Source organism: Ochotona curzoniae, unplaced genomic scaffold (assembly GCF_017591425.1).
Source record: "Ochotona curzoniae isolate NIBS_2020 unplaced genomic scaffold, NIBS_Ocur_1.0 contig_4148, whole genome shotgun sequence".
In the NCBI taxonomy this organism is placed as follows: Eukaryota; Metazoa; Chordata; class Mammalia; order Lagomorpha; family Ochotonidae; genus Ochotona; species Ochotona curzoniae.
In genome coordinates this window covers 162,821-179,757 of record NW_024466146.1, presented here as the reverse complement: position 1 = coordinate 179,757, position 16,937 = coordinate 162,821, and the positions used below count along the sequence as shown (strand labels likewise).

The 16,937-nt window shown below is 39.9% G+C and overlaps 1 protein-coding gene across 6 annotated transcripts in view; it reads left to right on the top strand.

The window, feature by feature from the left end:
• The window catches only part of LOC121159401 (trafficking kinesin-binding protein 2), a 64,719-nt gene that overhangs the window by 20,661 nt on the left and 27,121 nt on the right, over positions 1 to 16,937 (top strand). For 5 of the 6 annotated variants that reach the window (XR_005884358.1, XM_040984435.1, XM_040984436.1 and 2 more), the window contains 3 exons: positions 4,291 to 4,547; positions 8,742 to 8,936; positions 16,695 to 16,771. Coding sequence is in view for 5 of the 6 variants with exons in the window: in XM_040984435.1 (XP_040840369.1) it covers positions 4,457 to 4,547; positions 8,742 to 8,936; positions 16,695 to 16,771 (363 nt within the window). In the remaining variant the exon portion in view is untranslated. The remainder of the gene's footprint in view (positions 1 to 4,290; positions 4,548 to 8,741; positions 8,937 to 16,694; positions 16,772 to 16,937) is intronic. The other variant, XM_040984434.1, reaches the window with a different exon arrangement.

The following is a 16,937-nucleotide window of genomic DNA, read 5'->3' as shown; positions in this document are numbered from 1 at the left end:
TTTTCTTTAAAAATGCTTTTGTAGAAATGGAAAATAACTTTTAAGCACACTTGGGGGTGTAGGAAGTAGAACACTACTCTTTCTCATTTAAAAATTCCTGTGGGGCCAGCATGATGGCTCAAATGCCTAATCTTCCACCTAAGAGCACCAACATCCTGTATGGGCACTGATTCATGTCCCAGTTGCTCCACTTCTCATCTAGCTCCCCTTTATGCCCTGGGAATGCAATAGAGGATGGTCCAAAGCCTTGGGACCTGCACTCACATAGGAGACCTGGAGGAAGTTCCTGACTCCTGGCTTTGGGTTGGTTCACCTCCAGCTGTTGTAGCTGCTTGGGGAGTGAGCTAGCAGATGGAAGATCTTTCCTACTCTCATTCTGTCTGCAAATTTTCCTTTCCAATAAAAATAATTTTAAAAAAATTATCATATAATTCTCTGAAAGTAGTGATCTAAATGTCAGTATCTAGAGTCAGGTAGTTGGCCCAGCAGTTAAGTTGCTGGTTGGTAAGCCCGCATGCCATATTGGAGTGGCAAGATTACAACCTGGTCCTCACTTCCAATCCACCCCAGGAATGAAAGCTAAAGTAGTTGTGTCTCTGTCACCCATTGTGGGAGATCCAGATGGAATCACGGGTTCTTGACTTGAACCTGACCTGCCTTAGCTTTTGTGGATATTTGGGGATGAACCAACCAGTAGATACTGTCCCTCTGCCTCTGCCTTTCAGATAAAATGGAAAAAAATAATTATTTTAAAAAGTGTTTCAAGTGTAGTGACAAACTAAGAAATTGATCTAGGAAATCTTTGATTTAGGCAATTATTTGATATCTGAAATTATTTTACGGTTAGGGACAAGAGTTAGAAAACTTGTTCTGAAAGGGGTTACATCGAAATATTCTAGAATCTGCAGGCTGTGAGATGTGGCAGGATCACTAAGCTTTGCTGTTGTAACTTGAAAGTAAACACACTAGTGTGACTGTGTTCCAAGAAAACCTCATTTGTTGACACTGAAACGAGTTTCCTATAATTTCACATGTCATGTAATATTTTTTTCTTTTTCTTTCAGCAACTTAAAAATATAAAAATCATGTCGTACAGGTTTTACAAAACCAGATGGCAGGTCAAAATTGGCTATGGGCAGTAGTTTGTTGACCATGCACTAGATGGCCTGTTACATACCAGTGCATTTATTCTTGCATTTACATTATCATTCTGTTTTTTTTTAAATATTTATTTTTATTTGAAAGTCAGAGCTACAGAGAGAAGTAGAGATTCAGAAAGAGATCTACCATTCTTTGCTTCACTTTCCAAATGTCCACACAGCCAGAGCTAGGCCAATCCAAAGCCAGGGGTCAGGAGCTTCTTCCAGATCTCTCATGTGGGTGCAGGGACCCAGGAACTTGAGCATTCCTCTGCTGCTTTCCCAGGACACTAGCAGGGAGCGGGATGGGACGTGAAACAGTCCCTGGAAGGCTCCTACTCTAATGGGAAGCTTAACTTACTGTGCCGCGACGCTGGCCCGTGCCATTCTGTTTTTATAAATATATTGCTGGATTCTTAATCTGTAATCTGGGTCTACGGAGTATGAAAATGTAAAAGACCTTGATAAAGGTTATATGTGACACACGGATGATATGTGATACTTGGTAGCCTACACAGGAAGTATCACTCCTCCCTCTGCCCCCAGCCCGGCCCCTGGCTGGCAGAACGGCTAGTTCAGAGGTGCTTGCAGTTGTGTACATCAGGGAAAGTTATTTTCTTCTTCCCAAGTTCAAGACATTAATTTTCATGGATTTGATCCAACTGTTGTTCTGGCGACAGAAATTCTGGAAAATAAAATGCTGAAGTAACAATTCAATTGCATATAATAGAATGATCTTGGAATACGAAGATGAGTTTTTGACAACTGGTATTAAAATCAAAGTAGCTAAACAGAGTTGAAGTTAGTACAGATTATTATACAGCAAACTGTGTTTTAAGAAAGTAGTTATACATCTAAGCATAACAGAATCTTAAAATACTTGTGTATTAAAGTTTTGTGAACCCAATAATAGAAAGATTTGCTTTTTCTTATGGCAGCATGAGTTATAAACACCTTCTTTGGGAAGAACTATGGCTTATTCTTTTGTTCTCATAAAAAAATGTTTTTCAATTTATGAAGTAGCAGGAATGATAAGAATAGAGATTTTATACCAGTGGCCACAGAAGTGTTTTTGAAATGCTGCTAGTCTGGAAATCAGAAGGTCTGAGTGTTGAAAGTCTGTTCTCTACTCAGTGAATTCTGCCCTTAGAATCTCACTTGTTGACCCCTCATGGTGGTGCTTTGCGTCGAACCTCTTGGCTGAACTGGTTTCTAGAAGGTTCCCATTGGTATTATAGTCCCCTACTCAACTTTCTAAAAAGTTTCTCCTGACTTCTGGATGTTTGATTTTGTTGCCTGTTCCATCTCAGAAGCTTGCTTTCCTGGTATTTGCTGACAGTGCTTCTATATTCTTGTACCTCAAAGGTCAATTTTTTACTCATTTACTGTGCTCCTGTAATAATCAGCTTTTCATTATTAAGAAAAATAACTGTGTTTGGGCGTCCACAGTTCCAGATCAGGCAGGCCCTGTTGGTTTTATGTCAGGCCTGGTGGTAGTGGAACGTGTGAGAGGAATCGTCGTCACCTGACAGCCGGGGAAGCAGAGAGCTGGTGGGATTGTAGCAAGCTTTGATAATCTGTGTAATCTACCTACCCAGGGCATGTCCGCAGTGACCTGAGGACTTCCTACAGGGTACACCTGCTCGGGTTTCTGTAACTACCAATAGTGTCATCCTGGGGGCCAAGCCTTTAACATGTGCCTCTGAGTGACATCAGCATCCAGTAAATAGTCAAATGGTGAGCAGCTCCATTGGAGGCAGCTTGCAAAACATTGCATGTGTATGATGCCTGTAAATAGCAGGCATGAAGCAATTAGCCGTAAATAAAAGCTACAAGTTTCTAAGGAGAAACTATTTTTGATATAAAGTAAGGCTTATGATTAGAACCAAACAGTTTTGCTAGATGATTGTAGTTCCTACTTTTATATATCCAGTGCATTGTATTCCTCTGTATGTACTGTTACTTCATTAAGCCATTTCCCATGGACATTTTGATTTCAGATGTGCGAATGTGTTTTAATTCTTTAAAAAATGATATACGAGCATCTTTACTCCCACCCACAGCTTGTCATACTTTGTGAGTTCATCCATAGTAAAAATTCCTAACGACAGAATCATTGAGTTATAACACATGCACACTGAAGTTTGGTATAGCTGCCACATGGACCTTCTGAAAGCTTCTATTCATTTGCATTGTTATCAGCAGGATATGAGAATGTCCCTTTCTCCACACCCTCCACAAAAATGGATCTGATAAAACTTAATGTTTATCGTAATGTGTGAAAATATTTTTAATTTGTGGTGATATTGAGCATCTTTTCTATCAGTGGCCTTCAACAGGGAGTTATCTTGTTCCTGAAGGACATTTAGCAATGTTGGACACATTTGTGGTTGTTGAACTTGAGAAGGGACTGACAAAAAGATTCCACTAGCAGACAGTAGGGATTGAAGGACCAGGGTGCCACGGAACGTCCTCGCGTCCTCCAGGACACACCACGGAGTCGCTAGTGCAAGGGCTCAGATACCCTATTTTGTAGTGATCCAGTTCGTCTTCTTTGTTAGTTTATGAGGTCTAATTCTTAAATTATTTCATCAGTTGCTTTGGATTTATTGTATATTTCTGATTATTACAATCTTTTCTTTTATAGACAATTTTATTATTGCATATAAAAATGTAAGAACCTCACAGCGAAATAATTCCATTTTCCCTTTTTGCCCTTTGTGCAGGAATATGTTTTATGTTTATGTATATTATAGACTGTACAATTTGCTATTGTTCTCTTTAAACAGTTGACTGTCACAGCTATATTGAACTGTAGTTAACAGGCATCACATTGCATATTTTGAGTATACTGTTTGGCTCTGTCTCTTAGTAATTTTCTCCTGTTCTTTAATGCCTCCTTCCTCAACCCCAGGCAGCCACTGACCTACCTTTGACATTTTCTGGAAGTTTATATAATGGAATCATAAAGGTGACCCTCTCCCTTTTTTCTGATGAGTCTCTGCTTGCAGCATAATTATTTTACAGTTTTTCCATAGTGTTGTTGTCTCCACTAGAAAAACATTCTTAGAAACAAACATGCCAGGTAATTAGAGTGTTGTTGTGAAAGGGCATGCTGAATTGTTGTCACATGATTTGTTCATTGTTGTAGGTCATGACTGTTCAAGTTCACTTGAGAACTGCTGTACATGTCACTTGACTCATCAGAGAAAATACCCACATGACCAGATCCACTTCTCTCCTGAATGGCTTGATGGATTTCCTGTATTTGGATTCATACCAAAGCTGTCCTCAACCAAAGCAAGAAGAGGTCCTGCATGAGTCAGTCCCAGAATGCCATTTTTACCTCACCAACAGGTGAAGAAAACCTCATGAACAGCAATCACAGAGACTCGGAGAGCATCACTGGTGAGTGCAGTTTCATGCAGGAAATTGCCATTGCATCCAGGGTAAAACACAGACGCCTCAGTCCGGAACCTGCTCTGATGGACTCCAGCCTGACTTGCTCAGAGACAGGCTATCTCAATCTCTCCATGCCCGGGTTTCTTGCCGCCATGGCAGAATCCACCTGTTTTCAGTGCCTTGTGTGTCTGGCTGCCCTGTCCCGTGTGATCCCCACCCTGAGCAGGAGCTGCCTCACAGCAGCTTTTCAGCTCCACAGGGCATGCGTTTGTGTGCCCATGAGCCCCTGACAGCAGGGCCTGGCACAGCGGAGGCTCTTGGCACTTACAGGGTAGGCAGACAGACGCACCTAACCCTCTCCACTCTCAGAGTGGATTCTACAGTTCAGGTGCCCATGAAAGCTGATTTGGCAGTTGCTTGACTTAGCTCAGTTGGCTTGAGTATTCCTATTTGTCAAAGATGTAGTACTATATTTAAATGTGGGGTGCTGCTGCAGAGCAAGTTGATGATGTTATATAGCATCCACTAACTGCATACCACCATGTTTCTAAAATCAAGAAATTTCTGAATTCTGAAGCTCATGCAAACTCCAAATTGTTTTTCTTTAAATTCAGCTTTGATGTGTCTTTATTAAGATATAATAAAATACAACCAACCTAAGTATGTAGTTTGAGTTTTAACAAATATATACACTTGTATAACCACCAGTACAATCATGTCACAGAACTTCTATCCCAGAAATGTCCCCTTGTACCTCCCCCTCCTCTTTGGCTTAGGACAACCACCAATCTGCTTCCCATCACTGCAGGTTCCATTTCCATGTTCCAGAATATCATAAAAACTGAATCCAAGTCTGTTTTGCATCAAAGTGTTTTTGAAATCTATCCAGCTGTGGAAGTATCAGTCATTCATTTTCAATACTGAGTTGCAACTAATCATTTCCCTTATTGTAGCAGAGAAGCAACAGTGTACATAAAAGAATAAGTGTGATTGTATTCCAGTAAAGCTTGATGGGCGAGACTAGACAGGCAGCATGCTGGGGACGTGAAGACATGGAGGGGGATTGGAATGTGAAGAATGCAGGCCAGTTTTGAGGTCATGCAGGAGTATAGCAAGGCATTGGACCTAAATGGAGGCAGTGGGACTGGAGAGAGAAGCAGGTGTTCACAGACATCGGGGATTAAATGGGAGAGAAGGTTTGTGAGGCTTGAATCCTCACAAGAGTAAAGAGTAGTACATCTTCAGAAATATGAAAGCCAGTAGGATGAGCTGATATAAAGACCACTTAGTTCCACCTGCTAGGCCTGGATGGTCCACTTTTAAAATTACTTTTTGTAACTAGCAAATTAGTGACCTGCAATTTTCAGATTTCATTGATACTTATTGAAAGAAAACTGCTATGGAATAGTCACTCTTCTAATGAATGTCATTTTGTTCTTCATTTTTGTTATGCTCTTGCATGGCTACTTCTCTGTTCCTAGCTTTGTATGTATTTATAGAGAAACATGAATAATTACATGGAATTTGTAGTAACAAACTGTGGGTGCTTTGTCAGGATTCTACTTTGATTTTCCAAGGATTAAGAGCTTGTTGAGGTGCAGCTCATCTCTGACGGAGGTTATAAAGCTGCTAATTGTCCCTCTGGGCCATAGAGGTGTCTGATATGACCAGCCCTCTGGTATTTGACTTACCAAGTTGTCACTGGTAGAAATGTACTGTGCTGTGGTTTGTTTACTTGAGCTGTTCTGTGCTGTTGTTCTTTACCAGCTTGCCAGAGGTAGAGCGTGTCCCTTTATACACCCACAAAGGAAATACCAGATCTCTATTAAAAATGAGGAGATGAATATGACATCCTGTGTTTGTCTATTTTTAAGTCCTCATATTTTAAGCGTATGAAACAGGGTAGCCTTTTTTTTTTTAACTCCTGGTGTTTAGTGTGGGAAGTGTTAGGAACAGGAAGCCAGGAGCAGACACAGGAGGGAAGACAGGCCCAGCTGGGCCAGGCTGTGTGCAAGTGGGAAGTTAGGGACCTGAGCTCTCCAGGAGCCCCTGGGGGTCTGCCAGTATTATTCTGGGAGGTCTTTTTAAAAAAATATTTTCCATAGATTCAGGAATTTCTTCTTCCCTCTGGAGGGGTCTTCATTGTTATCTGATTGACTTTGTTATGACTGATAGATGATGTTCTTTGTTTTACAAATGGGAGAAAGCAAAACTCAGAAAAGAGAAGTCTTGTGCCTCCCACTCCTGAAGGGAAAATCAGAGTCAGAGGCTAGATCAGATGCCAGTGCCCATAGTCTCTCTAATATTGAGAATGAAAAATAATGAGCGCACTTGGCACCAGGCCGAATGAGGAGCTACGTAGAACCACCGTGGCATGTTGGAGACATGATGTAGGACTTCGTCGTCCAGCACTCCCGGGCAGCCTTTGTCCTGTCACTAACCGTGCAGCAGACAAGCAAAGTGTGAACACATTACAGACACTGGTCCAGTGGTCCTCACAAGCCATTCCCCCTTTAAGTCAGTTTCCTTGTCTACCAGGCAGGTTGGAGGATTTGGAAAGTACCTCCCAGTTCTAACAACCCCTGATTGCTTAGATGCCCTGGTTGTAAACTTGATCGGATCTTTAGGCCCTAAGCCTCAGAAAGCAATAATCAAAATGTCTAGCATTTAGAGAGCACTTTCACAGTGCGAACATTTTATACTCATTTATCTCAATTTGTACAACAGCCCTGGAGGTAAGACAGGACACTGTTACCTTCTCGGTTTACAGAAGAATAAACTTGAGGCCTAGGGGGAATATGGCAGTGTCGCATTATGATGTGTGCACAGCCGGGACTGATACCCATTACTGGATGACTTTTATCAAACTATTACACTAAATTTATACCAGGTGAAGGCAGAAAAAGCATTCTGAGACTTTTTTCCATTTTTCCCTTTATTTCAGATTTCCTTTACATATTTAGGGCTTTTTTTTTTTTAAGATTTATTTATTTATTTGGGAAATCAGATTTAACAGAGAGTAGGAGAGACAAAGATCTTCCATCTGCTGATTCACTCCCCAACTGCTGGAGCTGAGCCAGTCTGAAGCCAGGAGCCCGGAGCCTCTTCTGGGTCTCCCTCATGGGTGCAGGGTCTCATGGCTTTGGATTGTCCTTGACTGCTTTCTCATGGAGCAGAATGGGAAGTGGAGCAGCTGGGACATGAACTGGCACCCATATGCTATCCCTGCAGATGTAAGAATTTAGCCACAGGGCTACCATGCTGGGCCCCCATGCTTTACCTTTAAAATAGAAAGAATAAACTTATTCCAATGCTAGTGCTCTGTAAATATTAAAGCCATCTTCAACAAATATCTAGGTTCTAGGAGAATATACCAAAATACAATGATTTTCTAATTTTTAAAAGATCCTCCAAATAATTCAGATTTTATTTTGCAAGTGTTACCTTTATCCCTTTTGAACTAGGTATTTAACCATTTGAAGTAGATATTTAACCATTTGAACCATTAGAACCACTTTATTTTGGGTTTTCCCCCTCCAAGCATATAAGTTGACATGAAACTTCTTTTGAACAGTACTAAATAAATTGGTAAATTGTTTGAATTCATTTTAAACTTTTAGCATGTAGTTATACTCAGCAATAATATACATATATAATGTAAATCGTGTGTAATTAAAATTTTTGGTATGATTTTTACATTAAAAGCTTTCTTTTTTTTTTAAAGATTTATTTATTTTTATTGCAAAGTCAGATATACAGAGAGGAGGAGAGACAGAGAGAAAGACCTTCCGTCCAATGATTCACTCCCCAAGTGACTGCAACAGCCATTGCTGCTCCGATCTGAAGCCGGGAACCAGGAACCTCTTCTAGGTCTCCCACACAGGTGCAGGGTCCCAAGGCCTTGAGCCATCCTTGACCGCTTTCCCAGGCCACAAGCAGGGAACTGGATGGGAAGTGGAGCTGCCAGGATTAGAACTGGCGCCCATTCCGGCACGTTCAAGGCGAGGACTTTAGCTGCTAGGCCATGCCGCCAGGCCTGAGAAGCTTTCTTGTTAAAGGATATGTTAATAAAAAGCAATGGAGGGGTGATATTTAATTTTGTTGGTTGTCCCATTTTCACCATAGGAATTGCATTGATTTCTCTCTCTAGCTCAGAGAATTGAAAGGTACTAGATTCATTTACGAGCTTCTCCTCTCCAGATGTCTGCTCCAATGAGGATCTCCCTGAAGTTGAGCTGGTGAGTCTGCTGGAAGAACAGCTGCCACAGTACAAGCTGAGAGTGGACTCACTCTTTCTGTATGAAAACCAGGACTGGACCCAGTCCCAGCCCCAGCAGCAGCATGCATCTGATACCCTCTCCCCAGTGCTTGCTGAAGAGACTTTCCGCTATATGAGTGAGTAGTTGGTTCCCTCTTGGAGTCTGTCTATTGAACTAAGATCGGGATTGTCATGATACTGACTTTTCCAGCGTGGTGATATAGTGGGTTAGGCCATGCCGCCACCCGTGACACCACATCCCGGATGAGCATGTTTTGAGTCCTAGCTATTCCACTTCCAATCCAGCTTCCTGCTAATGTGCCTACAAAAGAGGTAGAGGATTGCCCAAGTCCTGTGGTTCCTGCACCCACATGGGAGATCCAGGTGAAGCTCCTTCCTCCTGGCTTCCACCTTGCCGTTGTAGCTGTTTAAGGAGTGAACCAGGGAATCAAAGGTCCCCCTATCCTCTCTGTGTCTGCCTTTCACATAAATCTTGAAAAATAACACAAAAGTTGGTGTTTAGTAGCCTTTGCTCAGTGTATACCAATTTGTACTTAAACTGACCAAGCAGAGATCATTGTAATTATGTAAGTCTGAACGCAGAAAGTTTGCCTTCTTTGTGCTTCGAAGGCTAGTGTTGCAGGCACACTTCAGTGTTTCTATTTCACCTACCTTGTACCTGATATTTTCCTCAGGTTGAGTCGAAAGGGAATTTATTTTTAAGAAGCAGTGAAATTATTTGAATTCTTCAGATTATTTCATATCTGTCAGTCTGCTATCCCTGAGCCTTCAGCTCTTTGACTCTTCTCTGCTAACCACTACCACGGAAATTAAGTCATTCATTAAGAAACATAGTTCTGGGCCCAGTACAGTAACCTAGTAGCTGAAAGTCCTTGCTTTGCACACACCAGGATCCCATATGGGCACTGGTTCTAATCCTGGCAGCCCCGCTTCCTATCCAGCTCTCTACTTGTGGCCTGGGAAAGCAGTCAAGGACGGCCCAAAGCCTTGGGACTCTGTACCTGCATGGGAGACCTGGAAGAGTCTCCGGACTCCTGGCTTCAGATCAGTACAGCTCCAGCTGTTATGGCTGCTTGGGAAGTGAATCAATGGACAGAAGATCTTCCTCTGTCTCTCCTCCTCTCTGTATAACTGACTTTCCAATAAAAATTTAAAAATCAATCTTTTTTTAAAAAAAAGAACATAGTTCTATGGTTTGTTGGCAGCATTCAGTTATAATAATGCCAGGAAGAATGCATGCACACCATATAGTAATCTCTGTCATTTACTTAAGGATTCACAGAGAAAATTCCATGAGAGGCTAAGCAGATTTGTCCTGAAAATAGATTTGTTTTCACACCAAGCTGTCAGCAGTGACAAAGTTAAATAGAGAAAAAATGTTAAAGCAGGGCTAAAAAGAAAAAAGAAAGTTAGGACTTTTGAAAAGCAGAGTTGGTGGGACATATTCCATCTTTTGACTTACTCTTCACCCGGGCCTGGTCAAACCAGGAACCAGGAACTTCCTCTGCTTCTAATATGTGGGTTCAGGGGCCCAAGCACTTGGGCCATTCTCGGCTACCTTCCCAAGCACCTTGACAGGGAACTGGGTTAGAAGTGGAGCAGCTGGGACTTGGACCCCTGCTCATGTGAAATGCTCTGACTGTAAGTAGTGGCTCTACCATGACACCAACCCACACAGAGCAAGTTTTGAACTTTGAAGTATGAAGATCTGTTTTGCATTTGACCTCATTCCAACAGTCTGCTTGAAGACTCAGCTTAGTGGTTTTTTGTGTTTTCATTTCATTTGTTATAGGAAAGTGTTATGTGCCTGGTAGGTGTTAGAATATGTAATAAGATCTCTGTCTTTCAGCTCAGGATTAATGTTTGTGAAATTCTTTGATTTTTAATTTGACTAGAGATTATCTTTGATTTTAGACAGTTTTCCCAGTGAATGCTTTAGTGTTTTCAGTGCCAGATTGTCACTGGAGCTTGATTGTTGTGAAATACCCATTTCATGGTAATTATTAACTTGGCTTATAAAGGTTTTCTAACTTTTACTGCCCAGGGGAAAAGAAGTGTAAACATGTTTAAACTTGAAGTATCCCAAAGCTTTATCTTTATACTCAATATTTCTGTTAAATCGTAAAAATTTATTTTACTAAAATTTAACTAAAATTAATTTTATTTAGAGAAATTTGAGATTTTCTGATAACATTTTAGAAGGAACAGTATTATTTCATTTCTGTGTCCCTTTATTTGAGTTTTTAAATATGTCAGAACTTTACAGCTAAAATCTAAAAGTAACACAAAAGAGGCCCCGTGGGTAGAACTGTAAATAAAAAGATTTCTTAGATCATAATTTATTGGAGTTACATTTAGACTAAACTTTCAATGAAAAAAACAAAAAAAATGTAAGTTCTAAAATACTTTTTAAATTACAGCGTTCAAGGAAACACTCTAGAACCTGTGATGAACAGGTTAATGCAGATCCATCATTTAAGGTTCTGAAAAGTTTGTCTTCCTGTAGTCCAAGGTTCTGTTTTCACTTCAGTAACTTGAAAGTTGGACTATGTAGGAAGCATCTAAAATGATGAGACAAAGAAGCCACGATTATAATTGATCAGCTAATACTTTATCGCTGTAGTCTCACTGTTCTTTAAAGGTATCAATTCTTTTGGGTTAACAGTCCAGTCAAATATAAACCTTTATGAATTTGTGTTTTATTAATATAAAAGATAAATGAATTACTTTATTGGTCAAATTGACCACAGCTTAAAAAGCAAGATAGAAATCACACTTTCCCAGTTTCCCATTGTGCTGAGATTTAAAAGATTTGTAGTCTTTTAGTAATTCTTATGCTCCTGGTGTGCCATTCTAGGGTTCAACTCTTGTTTTTTTAGCTCTTTCTTACTCCTCCTCCCCTCTGTGAATACTTGTGTTTATCACAATGATCCTCAACAGCTAGTCAGTGTAAGTGACCCAGGCAGACACATCTTTCTTGCATAACCCCAGAAAATTCAAAGAACTGTGAGAAAAAAAAAATAGTGATTAGGAAAGAACCATGGGCACATTTGAGACTGGGAGCTTATCTCCTGAGTGGGGAAGGGCATTGGTTCTCTGAAGTCACCCAGAAACAGACTGTTGATGTTCCCAATAGAACCCTGGAAAACTGTGCATGGGTCCAAAAAATAACTCCTTCCCAGTCTCGGCATTACATACTCATGAAGTTTAAGATGCTGAATAAATGCTTCATGCATGGAATAGGTCACTCCAGGGCTTTTCTGGTTTTGTTAGGAGGAGCCTCTGAGTAAGCAGTAGTCAAGGCAAGTCACCCAATCAGGACACATGATGAAAAGTGTCATTTTGTCTCAAGGTCACAAACAGAAAACTGATATGCTTTTGAGGGGATTCTATTTGGGAATAGATGGCATGTGCCACTCTCTAAGGTGTAAGAAAAACAGGAGCGAGATTACTTATGTTAGTTTTATTTGTTATGTAAGTTTTACGTAAGCTGGTGGTTTTCAACAAGGACACCCTGCTAGAAGTATGACTTAGGAACTTGGTAGAAATCCACACTCTTGTGCTCCCACGTCATCTACAGGCTGTAGATGGGACACGGATGTCTGTGTTTCAGGAAGTCCTCCTCGTGATACTGACCCACATCAAGTTTGAAAAGCAATGATATAAAGCACTGTCAACAATACTAAGTGGTTCTTGCATAATGACATTACTTATAGAATTAAGGGGTTAGGTAAGGATGAGCATTTTTGCAGAGAAAATGGTACTACTTATGACTGTGTTCCTCCTTAAGCTCTGGCCTCAAAAATGGACAATCTGTGCTGGAGGAAAGGAAATGCAACTAGTCATGCTCAGGAAACATCAGCCATAGCCATGTCATGGCAATTCATACATTTCTAGTTCTGCTGAATCAGCCCTTTCAACTAGTTCCACAGGACAATGATAGCATCTTCCTCGGACATCTGATGTATAATGAATTACCTCATCACCTGGGTATCATTTGCTAGCTTTGTGCTGTCCTTGGGAGAAGAGTGGGAGAAGAGTGAAATACTGGTGCTCAAGCCTTAATGCTCCCCTGGAACTCGGCTGAGAGATGGCACTGGTCAGCAGTCAGCTTTTAGTTCTGTCTCAGCTCTCTTGGAGGCGTGTCTTATTGCAGAGATGTACTCTGCACTGTCGCATCAGGAGCTGCAGTCACTTCTTTAGGTTTGTTATTTCAAGAACGATAGATGTCAGGAGCCCGTGCAGTGTTTAATGTGAGTGGTAATTGTGTTTCATTTTATTTCCATTTTGGGTTTTGGTGTGGGTAGTTTTGCAAGTGAATTTTCTTTAGAATCCAGTAATTGTGGTTAAAAACCTTAAACCTTGAAAAGAGGTGGGCAGATTAGAGAACCACCAAACACCATCTACGATAAAAGACAAAGATGGCAAAGAAAGTTAACATTGGTATTTCCTATCATGTGGATAATGTGAGATTGTGATGGTTCGTGTGAAATTACACAGGGATAAAACATAAATTATATATATAATATATAAATATTTATAACATAATTTATGTTTTATATGTATGCTAATCCCCTCGTTCCATGTTTCAGAAACATTTGATTCTCCAAATTTTATATGACAAACGTTTACTATTGAGTAACAACCTTTGGAAAGTAATTTGCAAAATTATTTTTAAAAAGTGTTTGCCATCTACTTGGTGTATAGAATATTTTTTCAAGGTTATCCAAGTCCATGTTTGGCAATAAGTATATATCACTGCAATTTTTCATATGATTTAACATGGTGAAGAATTGGTTTATGGTTTTGAACCATTTAATTATTGCACTCAAATATCAGGAAATGCCTCAGAGCTTTGCCCAGAGTCCTTTTGGGATCCTCCCAAACGGCCTGTTCTTATTAGGAGGACTGTGATAAAGAAGACAGGACTGACAGGGTTGCGTCACCATGTCTTGGCTGACTGCCATCTCTGTGAAATCAGGGTGGCCCAGCCTTCGGGTCTTAATGGTTCTTAGGGCTACTTCACTTAAAATGTAAGAATGAGAGAATTCTGTTTGCTGTCTAACTTCTGTGCTATCATAAATACTGAAGCATTTTAAAATTCATATTTGATTTTTGAAACCCCTTAGTAAGACTTGCAGTTTCTGTGTATGGGAGGAAGGGGAGGGGTCATGACAAAAATAGCATCTGTTCTCTTCATGAATATTACCTAAGAACTTAACGTAGATCTACCGTAATCTGTACCCAAAGACAATCACTGTTAGCATCGTCATCTATATTTTTCCAGCCTCTCTTCTGGATTGATTGCTCACACTTTACAAAGCAAAATCAGGATCTTTGTCATTTTGTAATATATCCGTCTGGGGGTCCTTCATAAAGCTAATAGAAAGTGAAGATAAAAGATGGCTATATTGATCCAGAAAGGTTTGAAAATCATATGTAGGTTTTTTGTTTGTTTGTTTTTGTAATACACATTTCTGTGAACTTTTTAAAGCCCCCTTATGTATTGGGCATTTGATTAGATCTGGGCTAGTTGATGCACTTAGTGGGCGAAGGGCCCCAAGGGGCTCCCACAGTACCCAAGATTTTTTTTCTAGTGGTTCATAAGATGGGTATTGTCATTTCCATATCACAGTCTCTTCTTTGCCACTCACAGTTTGCTCTGTGGTCTTAGACACGTCACATAATTTTTCTCAGAGATGATCCCAAATACCAGAAAATGAGAACATTAAGCTAGATAGCTTGTTAAGGTTCAACTCTAAATGTTTGGGAAAGGACAGATGGTAGCGTTTATAGGAAGTATGTATCCTTTTCCCCTCAAAAAATCATGTTTCATTCTAAGCATTCCTTTCCTGTGTTCCTTCACTTTTTCTTTTTCTTTGATGATGTGTGACTGGTAGGTCACATTTTTCACAGCCTTAACTGGTTTTACTTCAAGCTAAACCTGCCAGTTTACCTTCAGCTTGGTCAGTTATAGAAATCATGTCGCGTGTTTTTAAAAGCTGTTTCTAACGAATCTTTAGGATACCTGGTTCATGCCCCAGGTATCAATCATGACTATTGGTTTGCATTCTAGGTTCCTCATGAGAACACTGAGACTCCTCTACTTAGTCCCAGTGCCCTAGATCTCTTCCAGATCCCTTCAGAACCTGGAGCTGAGAACTGACTCTAGAACTGGCTGTATAATTATTTTAGAGCATAGCTATGTATTTTTATTTTTTTAATTCTTTATTTTATGATACAGTTGAATAGACATTGGGGTTTCCCTCCCCCATCGTTCTCCTCTCCAGTCTTTCAGTAGTGTCTTTTGGGTACCCTCAGAAGTCCATCGCACTGCCATTGAGGTGTCTCCCAACAATGCAGGGGCTTATCTGTCATTTCGCTGTGAGACCATCCTTGTATTTCAAGTACGGCGATATACTTCTCTCTGTTTCTGGACGTATTTATTTCCACTGTACTTCCATTGTACCTGCCCTTAGGTACAGTTCACCATAGCCTGAGAAGGAGAAAAGAAAGAAAAAAATTTAAATAAAATGAAATAGTCTTCATCTCCACGGTGTTGTGAAACTCATAGAAGGGGTGTCAGTGTGACACTAGGGTGACGCAAAAGAGAGTCCAAATCTTCCTGCAGAAATTAAGAGCATAGCTATATTGATTTGGTTGTTCCCTCCTCTGTTACTAAGTCCGGAATCAGAGACCACCCACTGTAATCTGCACTTTTTTTTCCCTTTTCTTCTTGCCATGCTTAGATTTTTAAACTGTTTTGTGATTGGTAAATTGTTTCTGTTCCTGGGGCCCGATTGCCTGTTACCTTACTACCATCTTTTTGTTATGGAGCCAGTATCTCTTACTTGTCAGTACAAATCATTTTGGGGTAAAAAAAAAAAAGTCTTGTTTCCATATTTTTAAAAAAGATTTTATAGTTAATTATAGAACTTTTGAAGCTACCTATGAATAACTATCAACCCAGTGCATTGTTTTTCTTTTATTTAGAAAAAGACTGTTAGTAATTAGAGTAAAGATTGCCTGGACTCATTTTAGGCAGTGGTTCTAGGGAGAAAATGCAAAGCTCAGATAAAGATAGGCTTATCCAGTGCTGTCCTACATGTCTAGTCTTTTGGACATGTTAAAAAAACTACAGGTGACCATTTCTGACTTTATAAATTATTTAGAGAGAAGTTAAATAAAGCCAAGGCCATTTCGCCTATCCTGTGTTTAAGATATTTCTTGGTTGCAATTATAAGATATTTAACAGCTCACTGAATATTGCTTGGTAGATTATCATAGTTCATCCTCCTGATGACCTTCCAAGATAAGCGTTATCACCAGCATTGTATAAATATGGATTATGAATCCACAAAGGAGGATTAAGTGACTTGTTTAAGCTTACTGAAATAACTGCATTCTATTAACTACTCAGAAGTCCCTGTCCTCCTTTCACACTTCAGGGCAAACTAGTTATGCAATCAGTTTAAGCCAAACACAAATCCACATGTTGCAGAAACAGATTAGATTAGGTTATAGAGCAAGCAATTGCCAATGTTGTCCATTCTCCCAGTCCTGATTCTCAAATGTGAGTGGGGTATAAGTTATCTTCCGGGAAGGAGGGGATGGTTATAAGGAGCCTGACTTAGGCTCATTGGATATCTTCTTACGTCATTGCGTGTTATACACTTTGTAATAATCACTTCCTTTCCTGAGTGTTTCGTGGGTGTGCATGACTTCTTTTTTTTCTACTGAATGATTTTTTTTTTTTTTTGGAAAAGCCTAGTAAATTTGTTGCTACTGCTATGTTTGAATTCTAATGAAAATTTGAAGTTTGTTGTATTTCTAAAACTTATATAAACAGTTGTTTTTTTTTTTCATTATCTTAGTTCTAGGCACAGACAGAGTGGAACAGATGACCAAAACCTACAATGACATTGACATGGTTACACATCTCCTGGCAGAGGTAGGAATATATATTTTCTTTCTCTAGTACAGAAAGTTAAAATTTGAAAAGTATTTGGAATCTATCAAAATTGCATATCCAATGAAAAAATATGCTGGAATGAATGATTTACTAACTGGCATTCCAAAGTAAAAGGGTTCCTGAAGTTCCTTGTTGGTGGGAGTTG